A 17426-nucleotide genomic window follows, 5' to 3' on the forward strand; every position below is an offset into this window, starting at 1 on the left:
GGAGTCTGAAGTTGCATGTGTCAAATAAGTTTGAACCAGGTCATCTCTGAGAGTCTGTGCACTTTGGATCAGTGACCCTACCTGCATAGATTTCATAATGGATGAAACTTCGGGTAAATCATTCCCCCCAGCCATCCAAACTTAGCCTCAGAGCTTTTGCACTTAGAGATGAGACTATTTAGCTAAATTTATCTCTGGTCACTTTCATGGCTTTAGAAGGCTGTGATTCTCTGTACTTTCCTGTCTCTCCAGTTTTCTGGGTGTTAGTTCCTATGACCTTGATTCTCTTATGGATTTAAGAAGATTTTTCTTGTTTTTGTTTTTTTAAAAAAAATTATTTATTTATTTATTTTTGACTGTGTTGGGTCTTCGTTTCTGTGCGAGGGCTTTCTCTAGTTGCGGCAAGCAGGGACCGCTCTTCATCGCGGTGTGCGGGCCTCTCACTATCGCGGCCTCTCTTGTTGCGGAGCACAGGCTCCAGACGCGCAGGCTCAGTAGCTGTGGCTCACGGGCCCAGTTGTTCCGCGGCATGTGGGATCTTCCCAGACCAGGGCTCGAACCCGTGTCCCCTGCATTGGCAGGCAGATTCTCAACCACTGCGCCACCAGGGAAGCCCAAGATTTTTCTTGTTGTAAGAGTGGGAGTGATTGGGACTTCCCTGGTGGCACAGTGGTTAAGAATCTGCCTGCCATTGCAGGGGACATGGGTTCGATCCCTGGTCTGGGAAGATCCCACATGCCACAGAGCAACTAAGCCTGTGCGCCACAACTACTGAGCCTGTGCTCTAGAGCCTGTGAGCCACAACTACTGAGCCATCATGCCACAACTACTGAAGCCCGTGCGCCTAGAGCCCGTGCTCTGCAACAAGAGAAGCCACCGCAATGAGAAGCCTGTGCACTGCAACAAAGAGTAGCTCCCACTCACTGCAACTAGAGAAAGCCCACGTGCAGCAACGAAGACCCAATGCAGCCAAAAATAAAACATGAAAAAAGAGTGGGAGTGATGACTTTCAACATCTTTACATATCCAAGCGGAAAACAGAAGTAATTTTCAAGTATTTAAATTCTGTATCTATTTTAAATCCCATGCGATATTACTGCTATTATTTTATATAGTTGTTATCCATGTAAATGTACACACACATGTACTATTTTCATTGTTCTTTATTCCTTTCTGCTCCATACTTCCATCTGTGATATTTTTAGTTCTCTCTGAAGAAAGCCCTTTGTAATTCTTTTAATATGTGCTTCTTATCTATAAGCCCTCTGTTATTCTTTGCCTGAAAATGATTGTATTTTCCTTTCATTGTTGAAGGATATTTTTCTGGGCATAAAATTCTAGGCTGGCAATTGTTTCCTCTCAGCACTCCTAATAGATCACTTCATTCTCTTCTGACTTTCATTATTTCTGTGGAGAAATCAGCTGCCTTTTTTAGTAGCTGTCTGCTCTGTTGAAGCTAATATGATTTTTTCTCTGCAAACTCTTAAGGCTTTCTCTTTGTCTGGTTTTCTGCAATTTCACTATAGTATGTCTAGATAACCATTTCTCTGTATTTATTCTGCTTGGAGTTGATTGGGATTCATAAGTTGTGGATTAATATCTTTTATCAGTTTGGAAAATTCTCTGCCACTATCTTTTCAGATGTTGTTTCTACTCTGCTTTTCTCTACTCCTTCTGGGATTCCATATAAACACTGTGAGAACTTTTTATTGAATTCTCTGTCTTTTATCCTTTCTTCTATGTTTTCCTTACTTTTCTCTCTCCTACTCCATTCTGAATAATTTCTTCTAATTTGGCTTCCAATTCATTACTTTTTCCTTTAATTAGTCTAATATATTGTTAATCCAATCCATAGATTCTTAACTCCAGTTACTAAATTTTTCAGTTCTAAAATTTCTGGTTGGCTGCCTTTCTAAGCTGTTAAGGTACTTTTTATAGTTTGACACTTTCTGCAAAAATGTTAAACTTTGTCTTGATCATGTAAGGATTATTGCATTAAAGTCTGTATCTGGTAATTCCAATACATGGAACCCCTGGAGTTCTTTTCTATTTTCTGTTGTTTCTGCTAGTTCTTTTTCATGTTGTCATGTATCCCAAAGTGTCTGGTTATGTTTGGTTGTGTGCCATAAATTATATTTGAGAAATCATTTGTAGAAATAATTTGAGGCTTAGGATGATGCTATTTTTTTTCAGAGAGGATTTTCTTTCTTTTTTTTTTTTTTCCTCTCTCTCTCATGCACCTTGAGACATTAGCAATCTAGGATCACCTTAATTCAGTTGTAAGAATTGATATGCTTACCCACATAACACTAAGCTGGGCTGCAGTTCTTGTGCAAGCTGTTTTACTCACCCTTATTTGCAGAGAACAGCTCTTCAAACTCCCAACCCAAAGCACAGGCAATTTACCATGGCCTCAACTGAGCTCTGACTGTCTGAGGATTCTGCTCAGCATTAAGGAGAAATGTCCCCAGTACAGGGAAGGATCCAGCCATGTCTCTTTCTCCAAAAATTTAATACTCAACAGGGAGATTCAGGCTAAATGCCTACCACAAAAGCTATCCAGGGATGGAGCAAGGGTAAATCCCAGCATGAAGCTGGCGTGCCCAGTAGAGAGGCAGTGTGGCCGACTGGCTTAGAACACAGCTCTGGAGTCTGACTGCTCCAGCTCTCATTCCTCAGCTGCCACTGACCAGCTGTGATGCCTTACACAAGCTGCCTAGTGTCACGGTGCCCTATTGTGCCTGATGTGTACAATGGAGATAGTTGCAGTACCTCCCTCATAATGTTGTTGTGAGTATTAAGAGTTAATTTCCACTTAACACTCATTAGGATGGCTATTAGTAAAAGACAAAAAACAAAAAAACAAAAAACCCCAGAAAACAACAAATTATTTTTGGTGTGGATATGGAGAAATTAGAACCCTTGTGCATTGTTGGTGGGAAAATAAAACAGTGCAGCTTCTATAGAAAACAACATGGCAGTTCCTCAAAAAGTTAAACATAAACTCATCATTTGATCCATCAGTTCCACTTCTGGTTATATACACAGAAGAATAGAAAGCAGGGACACAAACAGGTATTTGTACACCAGTGTTCATAGCAGCATTATTTACAATAAAACAAAAGGCAGAAACAACTCAAATGTCCATCAGCGAATGAACGGACACCCGAAATGTGGTCTATATAAACAATGGACTATTTTTTAAAATATATTTTAAAAATTAATTATTTATTTTTGGTGCATTGGGTCTTTGTTGCTGTGCGTGGGCTTTCTCTAGTTGCAGTGAGTGGGGGCTACTCTTCCTTGTGGTGCGTGGGCTTCTCCTTGTGGTGCGTGGGCTTGTCATTGCGGTGGCTTCTCTTGTTGCGAAGCATGGGCTCTAGGCGCATGGACTTAAGTAGTTGTGGCTCGTGGGCTCAGTAGTTATGGCTCGTGGGCTCTAGAGTGCAGGCTCAGTAGTTGTGGTGCACAGGCTTAGCTGCTCCGTGGCATGTGGGATCTTCCCAGACCAGGGCTCGAACGAATGTCCCACTGCATTGGCAGGCAGATTCTTAACCACTGTGTCACCAGGGAAGTCCCAACAATGGACTATTATTTCGCCTTAAAAAGGAAGGAAATTCTGACACATGGTACAACACAGATGAGCCTTGAGGATATTATGCTAAGTGAAATAAGCCAGATACAAAAAGAAAAATATTGTATGATTCCACTTAAATGAGGTACCCAGAGCCCTCAAAGTCATAGAGACAGAAGGTAGAATAGAAATTGCCTGGGGGTATGGGGGAGGGGAGAGTGAGTGAAAAAGTTCTGGAGTTGGATAGTGGTGATGGTTACACAACAAGTGAATGTACTTAATGCCATGGAACTGTACACTCTAAAATAGTTAAAATTATAAATTTTATGTTGTATATAGTTTACCACAATAAAAAAGTTTTACGTTAATTAATTTAGAGTGTTTTCTGGGTGTGTAAAAAAATGTTGGCTGTTATTAGCTATTCTGAGATGGGGACAAAGAGGAGGAGCAGATGACAGTTCATCATAAAAGAGCCTCGGGGCTATTTGGACACGTCGTGGAGAAGCCACCTGCTTCTCCTGTTTCCAGGTTAGAGTCTAGCCCATCCCCCACAGTTTCCCAGACTACTAGGTCAGGCAACTTCCCACTTCCCGATGCCCCACGATGACCTGACACTAGGGCCGTGGTTTCCAGAGTGGCAGAGCAGAACCCTCAGAAATATTTCCATTTCTAAACCTATACTCACATTTACTTGCACACACGTAAAAATCTTTATGTTAAATGCCCTGGCCAGCAGGGCATTTAACACTCAGGGGAGTACGTACCAGGCCCACGGGGACTCCTGGGCTATGATGATGTCCTGCCCGGGGTGGGGGAGCTCACGTCTGGCAGGGAGCGCTGGCCTGTGCACAATCGTTCCCATCCAGGGCGGAATGGAAGCTGCTAGAGAGCCAAAGACAGACAGCACAGCCCCCAGGCTGGACCATCCAGGAAAGAGTGCGTCCTGCTGGACATGCTGCCCCCGCGTGGAGCCTGGCGCAGAAAGTGGGGCCCACGCTTCACAACATGCTGGATAAAACATCAAAGTCCAGGAAAGAGGAGGGAAGAAGGGCGGTCTGTAGATCCCTGCAGGGAAAGGGCAGAGTCAGCTGGCTTGATGGGGGTGGGAGCAGGACCACAGAGGTGGGTTTGCACAGAACACTGAGCACAACCAGTGGTCCTGCAGAGCGCCCTCCAGTGGCCACAGGACAGTCGCCAGAGCACCCTCTGTCCCCGGCTCTCTCCAGGTCCTGTCTGGCAGGGGGCTCAGGGGGCAGACCCTGGAGTCTGAGAGGGCAGGAGTCCACCTCCTCTTCCCCATGATTTAGCTGGGACACTTCTGTCAGGTACCATTCCCTAACTGGAGGTGGGTGAAAGTGTGTCACAGTGGGAGTGATTCGGACAGAACCCACATTGGGAGTTGAACCCACCTCACCAAAGCCAAGGGAGGTTTCAATAGGGACCGTCAGCATCCCATCTCCATGGACCTCAGGGAGGCAGTTTGCTTCAATACATAACAGTCATCAGCCCCTCAGACGGTTAAGCTCCTGGTACCTGAGGGTGAGGCTTCCCAAACCCTTCCTTGTGACGCTTTGGATCTGAGAGACATTCGCTGGTACTTCAGAAGAAAAGGGGGGATTCAGGGTCAAACGAGTTTGGGAAATGCTGGGTTACCTAAAAGCAAAGAGGTTTCTTCATTGTAGGACTTCTCAGAGCCTTTCACATCCTAACATGTGAATCTCTAAGAGGAAAATACAGTATGCAGAGTGGCCCCAGTTAGTTCACGTGGGATTATTTTTTGAGAACATCCAAGCTCTGAGGAGCCCAGTTTAGAAATTTAGAGATTTTATTTTATTTTATTCCTGGGCAGCCTCAATTCTCTAAGAGCAGCATCTCTGAGTTAGGAGCCCCTCAAAGCAGATGACATTCCTCTTCATCCCAGTGACTTAAAAACAAAAGTTTAATTGGTACCTTGGGAGGAGGGAACTGGGCGTGACAGGAAGGAGAAACCTCAGCTAACGAAGTTTCCCATCACTAGGGGAAATTTGGAACTCGTTGCTAACAAAGTCTTTAGCCAGCATGTTTGTCATTTGCTTGCTTTCTGAATCACCTGGGAAAGAAATGATGACCTGAAAAAGGTAGGATGACTCAGCCCTGAGAAAGAAGGAAATCCTGCCCCCCCCTTTTTTTTTGACAACTCAGATGGACCTTGAGGGCATTATGGTAAGTGAAATAAGTCAGACAGAGAAAGACAAATACTGTATTACATCACTTATACGTGGAATCTTTAAAAGTTAAGCTTTTTTAGGCTCTCAGAGAAACAGAGTGATGATTACTAGGGGCTAGGTGGTGGGGAAAATGGGGAGAAGCTGGTCGAAGGGTACAAAGTTTCAGTTTAAGATAAACAAATTTGAGTATCTAATGTACAGCATGGTGATGATAGTAAAATACTGAGTCATACACCTGCATGTTAGGAAGAGAGTAGATCTTAAATGTTCTCACCACAAGAAAAGAAATGGTGACAGGGTGGAGATGGTAGCTAATACTATGGTGGTAATCATTTTGCAGTTTATCAATGTATCAGATCGACACTTGTACACCTAAAACTTATACAATGTTGTGTGTCAATCATATCTCAATAAAGCTGGAAAAAAAATAAATGTAATATGAGACCTTGGAACAGAAAAAGAACATTAGATAAAAAACTAAGGAAATCTGAATAAAGCATAATCTTTAGTTAGTAATAATATGTCAATGTTGGCTCATTAACAATATACCGTAGTATATATGCTACCATAGTAATGTATACCACATATACACATTTATATCATAGTATAAATGGACCATAATAGTATGTTAATATTATTAGAAGAGTACAGGGGAGATGGAAACTCTCTATACTGTCTTCTCAATTTTTCTGTAAATCTAAAACTGTTTTTAAAAATAAAGTCTATTAAAAAAAAATAATAATAAAAAATAAAGTCTATTAAAAAATTTTTTTTTGAAGTAGAATGCTAGAATCTTTCCTGCTGTTTCCAGAACTGGCCCTTACCCACTGTAAGCTCTGTGCTCTCACACTGGCCACCTTCCTCCAGAGCAGTCCTGCCTGCTCAGAGACTTCAGGAGATTTTTTTTCACGAGGTTACAAATCAAAGACTTGTTCCTAATTAAAACAAGATTCAAGCGACAAGAGTACTCGATTCCCAGAACATTTTGTTTAAAGCTTTACTGAGATTTACAGGATGTTCCTAAATTTTTGTTTTGGTGCTTTTTTTTTTTTTTTTTTTTTTGCTTCATCGGTTATTGCAACAAAATTGGGTAAAATCCAAATTTTAGTAGCTGTGAAGCGTCACTCAGAAGAGATGAGGCTGGTAGGAGATTATCTTGAACACCATTATGAGCTCTCCCTTTCCAATGAGATGTGAGGCGTGAGACAGAAATAACTTATGCTAAAAGAATCACTGGGAGATAAAAGGGGAACCTGGAGCTTCAGGAAGCCAGCTGTGCCTTCTCACAGATGAGCCCTGAAAGATGCCTCAGAACGCGGACACCCGTGACAAAGGAGAGCCCTGTGTGTAGAACGTGTCCGTGCTCTGAGGCATCTTTCAGGGCCCATCTGTGAGAAGGCACAGCTGGCTTCCTGAAGCTCCAGCTTCTCCTTTTATCTCCCAGAGATTCTGTGCTGATGCAGGCCGCTGCTATAAACAAAGTCAGACAGAGGCAAAATGACTTCTTGTATGGTTCCTGCCCAAACCTCTCCTCAGAAACACAGACATCTCAAAGCAAGACAAGGTCACACTGACTTCCACATAATTGGACCCACATTTTGGGAGACTCGCCATCACTCCAGAGTGGAGATTAAAGAAGTATTAGCCACGGCGTTTGGAATTTGGAATAAGTGCCCTCCTCGGTCCCACCAGAGGGCAGAAGATTACATTCAGACGTGTAGCGATTCCAACCCTGTGATGCGGTGGGGCTTCTTACACGTGGGTGGTGGGCTTGCAGACGAACCAGATGTCAGGAATTTGGTAAGAAAGAAAACCAGCTAGGAAAATGCTCACTCCTCGGCACTTCCAGAAGCTCCAGCCTTGACCACGCCAGCCCGCAGCGGCACAAGGCACATGCCCTCTTTGCCCAGACTGGCCACCCCAGATCCTGACATTCACACCACTGTGAGACTCCTACAAAGCTTTGAGACAGTTGGTCATTTCCACCGCAAAATCACCAGCTTTCTTTTCACTGTAGAGATTATTCTGGAAACTAAAACGTAGTCAATGTTTGGCAGGGTTTTTCTGCCCATGGGCTTGTGATCCCAGGACACATCATCTGCCAACATTACAACATAACCCACTGAGAAGCCAAAAATAAATAAATAAAAGAGAAGAGGAAAAGAAAAAATGAAAAGAAACCTCCCATGATCAAACAGGAAGCGATTGTCCACTTGGGATCCTCCCGTTGGTCCTTCCATGGGAGGCTCTCTGGGCCTGTGTCCTGCACTGAAGAGTGGCCAGAACTCCAGCTTCCGCCAGCCTGGAGCTGCGTGGAGAGGAGGAGGGTGATGTGAAAAGGCTGCTGCCAATATTCAGCTACTGACCAGCCAGGCATCCTTTGGAGAGTGACCGACACATTTTGGCCAACTTGTTCCTTGAGGTTCACCAGGAAGACCCTCTGCCGGTCAGACAGGGAGAGGGGAGCTTCCCAGGCCTGCAAACCAAATGTCTGAGGATCTTCTTTCCCCCAAGTGGAAAAACTTACCTTGTTCTTCTGGCAGTCGGTGGAGGATTTCCAGAGCAGTGGAGGCAAAGTTTATGATGATCAAAGGCACTGATGAGCCTAGGAGTCTCGGCCTGATCTAGTTATCCATTTATTTATTTTTATGATTATCCTTGATCACAACACCAAAGATTTTCAGTTCTGCTCTAGCCTTCCTCATGTGTAGAGGCATTGTTCGATGAAATGTGAGTTTAATTTACAAAGCAAATGTATTTGTTTAATATATCTACCACTTTAGCTTCTTTATTTCAGAGATTCTGCTGATGGGGTCACTTACAAGTCAACACCATCTGGTTTTAAAATTTATGTAAAAAATTCAGAAATATGAAAAGTGGATGCTCACCCCTGCAGCCGATCCCAAGAGGAGTATAGTTTGCCACACAGATACAAGTCCTGCCTCAAATGAGACTTTGAGAAGGAAGGTATTTGGAACAGGGCCTCTAGGTCAGGATTCACAAACCTTTTGCTTGGCCAGTGCTGGCCCGAGCCCTCGGCACTCCCCAGGGCTCTCCTACCCGCCCTCACGTCCCAGCCTGGTCTTCTCCTTTCCCTCCCTCCCCATCACCTGTCCTAGCCTGGGACCCATGCTCCAGTCCACAGGGCCTGCTGGCCTGCCTGCAGACCTCCTGTATCCCACCTCCAGCCCTTTGCCTAAAGCACCTCCTTTCAAATCTGCCACCTGGACTTGCACCCAAACTACATGCCCAGATGAAGCAACCCCTGCTTCTTTTAACAAGTTCTCTCTCCTTTCATATTTTCCTGTGGCTTGGCAAGTGTGATTAGAAAGCATTCCATGGCCTGCCTTGTATTCCAGTGTGTCGGTGTCGGTGCCATCTCCCCCATTAGCCTGTGAACCTTGGGAGTCATGTCTGAGCCATTCCCACATCTCTGCACAGCACAGAAGAGGCAATGTCAGTGGTGAATTGAGTCAAGTGGACAGAAAATAGCAAGGAAGCAAGAGGCCAAGGCGAGTAAGTAAAGTTAAGAGACATATGTGACAAACTGGGGGAAAATATCTGCCACTTTATCATAGTCACAAGCTTGCCATCTTTAATATATATGAACAAGATTTAAACATAGAGGAAAGAACCCTATAAAAATGATCAGGGGATGTGGAAAGTTCACAGAAACAGAATGCAGGTGGCCCTTAAACATGGAAAGATGCCCAGACTTACTCATACTAATATAAATGCACATTAAAACTACACTGGGGGCTTCCCTGGTGGCGCAGTGGTTAAGAATCCACCTGCCAATGCGGGGGACATGGGTTCGAGCCCTGGTCCGGGAAGATCCCACATGCCACGGAGCAACTAAGCCTGTGCGCCACAACTACTGAGCCCACATGCCACAACTACTGAAGCCCTTGCGCCTAGAGCCTGTGCTCTGCAACAAGAGAAGCCACCGCAATGAGAAGCCCATGCACCGCAACGAAGAGTAGCCCCCGCTCGCCGCAAAAAGAGAAAGCCCGAGCACAGCAATGAAGACCCAACGCAACCATAAATAAATAAATAAAAATATTTTTTAAAAAACTACATTGACCTACAGACGTCTAGTAGAACACTCCACCCAACAGCAAGAGAATACACATTCTTCTCAAGTTCACATGGAACATTCACCAGGATAGACTATATGCTAAGCCTATGTAAGTTTAAAAGGATTGAAATCATACAAAGTATGTTCTCAACCACAGTGGAATTAAATTAGAAATCAATGACAGAAAGAAATATGAGAAATTCACAAACATGTGGACCTTAAACTATATACTCCTAAGTAACCAGTGGGCTAAAGATGTCACATGAAAAATTAGAAACTACTTTAAGATGAACAAAAGTGAAAGCACAACATACTAAAACTTATGGGATGCAGCTAAAGCAGTGCTCAGGGGGAAACTGATAGCTGTGGACACCTATATTAATAATGAAAGACCTCAAATCAATAATCCAACCTTCAGCTTTGGAAAACTAGAAAAAGAAGAGCAAACTAAACCCGAATCAAGTAGAAGAAAGGAAATAAGACTAGAGTAGAAATAAATAAAATTCAGAATAGAAAAAACAGTAGAAGAAATCAATGAAACCAAAAGTTGGTTCTTTGAAAAGATCAACAAAATTGATAAATCAGCTAGACTAACCAAGAAAAAAAGAGAGAAGACTCAAGTTAGTAAAATCAAGAATGAAAGACAGGATACCACTACTGCTTTTCTAGAAATAAAAAGGATTTTAAGGGAATACCATGAACAACTACATGCCAACAAATAAAAAACCCAGATGTAATGGACAAATTCCTGAAAAGACACAAATTATTGAAACTGGCTCAAGAAGAAATAGAAAAATCTGAATAGATCTATAAAAAGTAAAGAGATTGAACTATTAATTTTAAAATTTCCCACAAAGAAAACCCCAGGCTCAGATGGTTTCGCTTGTAAATTCCACCAAACTTGTAAAGAAGAATTAATACCAATCTTTCACCAGCTCTTACAGAAAATAGAAGAGGGAGGACGTTCCCCAAGTCATTCTATGAAGCCAGGATTACCCTGATACGAAAACCAGACAAGAGCATCACAAGAAAAGAAAACTATAGACCAAAACTCTACTGAGACACCATTTCTGAATAAGATTGGCAAAAAACCCAGAAGTTTAACAGCACATTCTGTAGACAGGGCTGCAGGGAAACAGAACTCTCATAAAATGCTCGTGGAAATGCAAGATGGTGCAACCTCCGCGGAGGGGGATTTTGCAATATTAGCAAAATTACACGTGCGTTTACCCTTAATCCCAGTCATCTCACCGTTAGGAAGCTAGAGATGACTGGCAAAATGCAAAAGGAACGTGACAAGGCTTTTTGTTGCTATGTGATTTCTAAAGACCAAAACCCACTTAAGTGTCCATCTGGTTGAATCAATTTTCATCCATTCACTCAAGGATCTGGGCTACGCAGCTACAAAAAGAAATGAGATACGGCTAAGCAATCCCCAGGAAAAGTGGAGAAGTGCAAAAAAGCAAGGTGGGAATAAGTGTGTAAAGTCCTCTACCATTTATGTGAAAAAGATACATGTATCTACATAGACACAGAATTAATATTATATATTAATACTCTAAAGCAGACAGATTAAAACAAAAAACATGTTTTAAAGTTTAATCGTGGGGAGATACTAAAGTTTACTAGGGGAGAGATAGAAATAGTAGCCAGACACTTCTAAATAAATCTTGTTTGCAGTTTTGACTTTGCAATAATGTAAATGTTTTATATAATTATAAAACAAAATTAAATTGAAAAGCCAATTTCTAAAAATCCAAGGGAAAATTCCGTAAGTGAACCCAATTGTGTATAATGTGTGCAGAGTGACCACACAGGGCAGAATCATTTTAAGTGATTAAAAAACCCTCATGTGATATACCTCAGGCCAAAAAGAACAACAAAACAATGTTTAAAACTGCTTTCAGTAATTGTATTGTTCATGGTAATATTGGTATTGTTGCTCTGAAACTATACCTAGGATAAAGCAAAAGAGAAATTGTGTGAATGTCATTAGGATAAGACAGCATAAATGAAAAGAGACATAAATATAAAATCAATGACTTTAAGTAAAATCAGTTTCTAAAATCTGAATCGGAAATTATCAGTATGATCATGATGCATTTTCTTTTATATATTATATAAGTTAATATAAATTGCATATATAAATGTATATAAATTATATATTTATATTATATAAACTGTTTATATTATATATTTATATATACATAAACTTCATAGTTCTGACTACTGAAAAGACCTAGAAACAATTCAATTCAGAAGCGGATACTGGTTTCTAAATACCACTTCCCACTAAAAAGAACCATGGCTCCTTGGAGGAATAGCCAAGTCCAGGTCTAGGGGAAGAAATGTACAAGATGAGCCCGATAGCAAGGTACTTCTCAGATGCTCCTGGTGTCATGCCAGAAGGATTTCAGAGCCCATGTGAAATTGGGACAATTCACAACAGTAAGGAAACAGTAAAGGAAATTAGTGTTGTGGATTGAAACGCATCAAGTATGTTTCAATCTATGAATTCACACTGACACTCTGGAAAAAGAAACATGTTAGTCACCTTGAGAGGGTGCCAGAGAACCAACTCATTACTCTGGAAATGGAAACCTTTTCCCTGCCTTTCCTGTGTGAACGGTGCTAACCGACGTAGTCAGGGGAAGCTTCTCGTAGATGAATTCTACAAGAATAGAATAAACAAGGCTAATAAACGAGGCAGGGATGGTGGAATGAGGTCACCATCTTGCAAGTCTAGTGATGTCCAGGCTGTAGGCCATCGCCATCAAGGTCCGCTGACCTCACCGAAGGGAGAAAAGCGACATTAGGTGGAAGGACCAACACCATCCGTGAGTCTTGCCAGGAAGTCCTCCCTGGATCGGAACAGGCTTCGAGATCTCACTGTTGGTAGGGAAATGCAGGGGACAGAGGACCAGGAGAAAAACATCATGGGCTTGTCTCCGAGTCTCCTTGGAGGGAACCCAAACCAAGACCCCCCAGACAGAGTGTGGGCGCTGCCTCCAGCCGGGGCGCCCCTGCCGCCTTCTCAGGGGTCCACCCTGCAGGGACGCAAGGTCACTGTCCCCATGCCCCTCACCAACTGTGACCCTGTGACCGCAGGCAAGCTGCTCACTTCCTCAGAGCCGCGGTGTCCTCATTCCTCACCCAGGAGAAGAAGTACGCCCACCTCTGAGGCTGGGTGACGACTGAGTGGATTAATTCACAGACTGCAGGCCTGGTACCACTTAACTATCTGCCTGGTGCTTCTTCCCTGTCGCTGGTCTTGGTGCGGTTGTCATTGGCTCAGACGGCTCCCTGGACACGTAATAATCCTCACACACTAAGAGCCCGTCCACAGTTCTTGGGCATTGTTCCCAAGCACCGGGTCATTGCAGGTGCCATACAAGGAGGAGACCCCCCCCCCCAAGAATGGGGCTGCTGCCCAGGACCCCCTGCCCCCTGCAGCCCTGGCTCAGCGCCTGCCAACAGGAATATAATATGAGCCACAGCGGCGAGCCCCAGAGGTCTTTTCAAATCTTCTAGTAGTCACTTTTTAAAAAAGGAAATAGAAGCAGGTGAAAAAAATTAATAATACATTTTATTCAGAAAAAAAATCATATTGCAAATTTTTTTTTATAGAGAAAAAATCACATATATTTTTATTAACATAACCTGTTAGCATATTATATTCCTTTCTGGTCTTTTTTTCTCAAAGTATATTTTTACAGTTAGAATCAAACTGTACATAAAATTGACTCCTACCTTCCTCCTAGGATTAATCATATTGAAAATTAATATATTGAAATAAAATATATTAAAATACTAATCATATATTTTTTAAATAGTACATTATTTTCAACCCCAAACATCCAAAATATCATTTCAACATGCAATCAGTAAAATATATTATCACCAGTCTTGGCCATCCCGTGTTTTTTATGCTCAGAGCACATCTCAGTGTGGACCAGCTGCATTTCAAGTGCTCGGTCACGAGGCAGACGGGGCTCAGGCCACCGTGTTGCACGTGGCAGTCCCAGGGTGCCGGACCCAGGAAGGAGGGGTGCTGTCTTGCAGAGTTCTGGGGATCCCATTCTCTCTGTGTTATCTGACCCTGAGAAGGGGTCTATGTGACAAGTAACAGTCGTGTCCACTGGCTGGAGAGGCACTTACTGGCCAGCTGGGATGGGGCTGTCCTTGGCACTGACCACGTGGCTTCACGCTTTGTAGCCATGGTGGGGCCCCTCCTGTGGGGCCTCCCTGGCCGCTCCCAGTCTGGTTCCTGATGTCCCAGGAACGCCCTGCATCAGTAATTCTGCCTTGACCATGCAGTCAGACCTACAGCCACTTACAGCATCCCCTCTGCCCCCGAGGGACTCCTGCTAAAAGCCATGAGTCTATCAGGCCTGCAGAGCCATCACCAGTTTATAAGGCAAACAACCCTGCTGCTGGGCCAGAGCAGCGGCTGGGCAGGCGGACACTGCCAGGCTCACTCCCAGGCTGTGCACCGGCAAAGCACGGCGGAAGTCACACTTCATCCCCCGCAACCCGCATGCACCCACTCTGCTGGGACAAGGTTGTCAACCTTTGGTGGGCAAAGACCTGAGAGAAGCTGCTGAAAGCAAAAGATGGACCCCCTCCCCAGAAAATGGCCCAGCCCCCCTGCCCAATCCTGCATCTACCTGCAGAATTCAGGGGCTCCCCGAGCCCCTGGGCATGCCCCAGGTGTGGGTACGACCTCCTGCAGCTTGCAGTGGGGACTGGTCCCAGGCTCAGGCTGCAGCCCCCGGGCTCTATGGGGTGAACACGACAGCCTGGGCCAGTCAGGCTCCTCCCCGCCTCACAGGCTCTCTGAGTAAGCAGCCACTTGGCTCACATGAGCCTCAGTCTCCTCATCTGTAAAATGGAAACTGCCCTAACGGCCCGTGGGTCCAGCCTGTCTGCATCTCTGTCCCTTCCTTGATGAGGGAGGCAGCCCAGGCCAAGGAGACTAGGAGGTGAGGGGCTGGGGGGTGAGTCCCCTGCGTGGAGGGTCATGTAAGGGAGAATTTCAGGGTTTGGATTTCTTCTTTCCTGCCAGGCTGAGAAAGCTCACTGATCACTGGCCTAACCATGCGTATCATTATAGCAAACCCTAAAAGCTCTCCTCAGGGCGGTTTTGGGGTGACTATCGATACAGGTCACTCGGGCTGCGGATGGAGTGGGGACCGTGGGTCTTAGGGGAGCCTAGACAAGGATGACAGTCACATGGGACTCACGCTGCCCTCGCACTGGAGTTCACCTCAACCTCTGGTCTAGCTTCAGATGATCTGAAAAGGATTAGGGATGATTAGTGCCATGTGCTGCCTTCCCCCAGCTCCCCAGGGCTGGGCACCGCCCGCCTGACGAAGGGCTTCTGAAAGAACCGTTTTGTCCAATTGTCTCAATTATGCAAATAGTGCTGACATTTCTAGCTGAAGGGCTGGTTGGGGGAGGGTCACTTCAAAGGGAAAGCTCTCGCTCCCCTCCCCTCCCCCCCAGATCCCAAGGCTGCTTTTGTGGGATCCCCCATTGAGCAGCCTGGCGGGGTTTGGTCATGGTTTCCTTTCCAGGCCTGGGAGCAAGGTCACGAGACTGTAGCCTCATGGGGATCATGAGGGCTCAGCATAGGGGCTCACATGCTCTTCCTGCGGATGTCCCCACTTAAAGGGTGGGCCCTCCTCAGCCATCCTCCTGCCTGGCCAGAGGAGGAGGCCGCCTGCACCCTCTCCACCCCGCTGCTGCGGCAGGTAAGCTCCGGTGTGGGTAAGCTCAGGCTGGCTGGACAAGGTCATGTGGGAATGGCCAATGAATCCATGCTCCCTGAGGGGACAGGCCCCTTGTAGCTGGCCATCACCAGGCTTCAGCATCTAAATGCAGGTGCCGGGGGTCTGCTGAGAAGCCCCCAGCTCCAGGGCTCAGCCTCCTGGCCTCTCAGTCCCTAACACCTCCACTCTTGCTTCCCGGAGAATGTGAGTCTTCCCGAGAGCCTCTGAGAGCACTGAAGTTCCTGGCATTTATCAGCCGATATTTCAACTGTTAGTTAAAACCTCAGGGGAAAGACTGATTTCGGCTGTGAAGAGAGGTGGAGATTCCTTCTCAGCGCCAGGGGCAGTGGGAGCTGGTTTGTGGAAGGCAGTTGAGCAGTAGGTGCCCAAGTCCAACAATTTCATGTCTAGGGATCCATCCTAAGGAAATAATCCTAAAGGAGTAATGTAAATATAAGCCAACATTCTAGAGCATTGTTCATTACAGTCAGACATAGGAAACAATCCAAATGCCCCAAATAGAGGGTTGGGCACATAAATCATGGTCTATCCACAGGATGAAATGTAATGTAGTCACTTTTTAAATGACAGAGAGGAATGCATAATGACAATGTAGGATGATCATATTTTTCATTACACACATACACACACACAGACACGTCTAATCTATTTATAGGAAAAAGCCGAGGAATACATTGAAATGTTAGCCATTATTTTAGATGAAGGCTGTATGCATGATGTTTATTTATTCCTTTGTACATTTCTTTTTCTTTTACTTTAACAATATTCTATAACAAATACATTTTCCTTTTGTTACCAGAAGTTGTATCTTTTTTTTTTTTAACCTTAGCAAATATAAGCAGAAATAGTGGGGATGTGGGGAAGGATGAAAATATTCACAGGAATTGTTCCTGGTTGACCAGGGATAGGAGATGAGAATAAAACAGGGGAGAGAGGTCGGGAGAAAAAAGACAAGACAAATTTACTCTGTCTGAATTAAGTATTTAGGGAGGAATTAAGAAGGGAGATAGGCCTCTCTGGGAGTGGACTTGAATAATATGGGTTTGATTTTGGGGAAGGGTTGTCTTTGGGAATGTTCGCCAAATTACATTTTGCAAACCATCACGCAGCAGTTTTAATTCATGGCGTTTGCAGTGATATTTGTAGCATAAAGTGGTTGCTCTCTGCCGTGTATTTTAGGCCCCAGAAAATGTAATTGGAAACATCAATGAATGTTGAGGGTGTTGCTGTCATTGTTTATGTTTTATTGGTTATTTTCCAGGAAAAGTCTGGGATTTTGTTTGGTTTGGCTCTTTGCAACCTCATTTATTTGCTTTGCAAAGTTGATAAGTACAAGACACAGAATGACGCTCAGGCATCTTAAGTGGTTAGTCGTCATTCTGAACTAAGTGAAAACAAAACAGACTTTCTATTAACTTACAATCCTCTCAACTTGGAGCGTTAGGTATTTTTAGAAAATTCTCTTTTGCTTTGTTTGAAAATGTTTTCAAGACGTCCTATAATTCTGTATACGTGTGCGTGCGTGCATGCGTGTGTGTGTGTGTGTAAGTTCTGGACCTGGGAACATAGAAGCCCTCAACCAGGGGACTAATTGGACCCAGTCTCTGACCTAGAGATTAATGGGGTTCAACATCTTAACACCTCCATTAAAAAGACAGTCGCTGTTTCACTTTGTTATACAGCAGAAACTAACACAACATTGTAAAGCAGTTATACTCCAGTAAAGATGTTAAAAAAAAAAAAAAAAGAGAGTCACCAGGGATACGTTGATACAC

At 44.2% G+C, this 17426-nt stretch overlaps 1 protein-coding gene across 2 annotated transcripts in view; it reads left to right on the top strand.

The window, feature by feature from the left end:
- The first annotated feature begins 6508 nt into the window (after window positions 1-6508).
- Window positions 6509-17426, top strand: part of TRPM1 (transient receptor potential cation channel subfamily M member 1) — a 119206-nt gene continuing 108288 nt past the window's right edge. Inside the window, exon 1 of one of the 2 annotated variants that reach the window (XM_082385999.1) lies at window positions 6509-15612. In XM_082385999.1, coding sequence (XP_082242125.1) covers window positions 15502-15612 — 111 coding nt within the window. In that variant the 5' untranslated portion in view covers window positions 6509-15501. The remainder of the gene's footprint in view (window positions 15613-17426) is intronic. The other variant, XM_082385998.1, reaches the window with a different exon arrangement.

The sequence above is a fragment of the Balaenoptera borealis genome (assembly GCF_965194805.1).
Source record: "Balaenoptera borealis genome assembly, chromosome: 3".
In the NCBI taxonomy this organism is placed as follows: domain Eukaryota; kingdom Metazoa; phylum Chordata; class Mammalia; order Artiodactyla; family Balaenopteridae; genus Balaenoptera; species Balaenoptera borealis.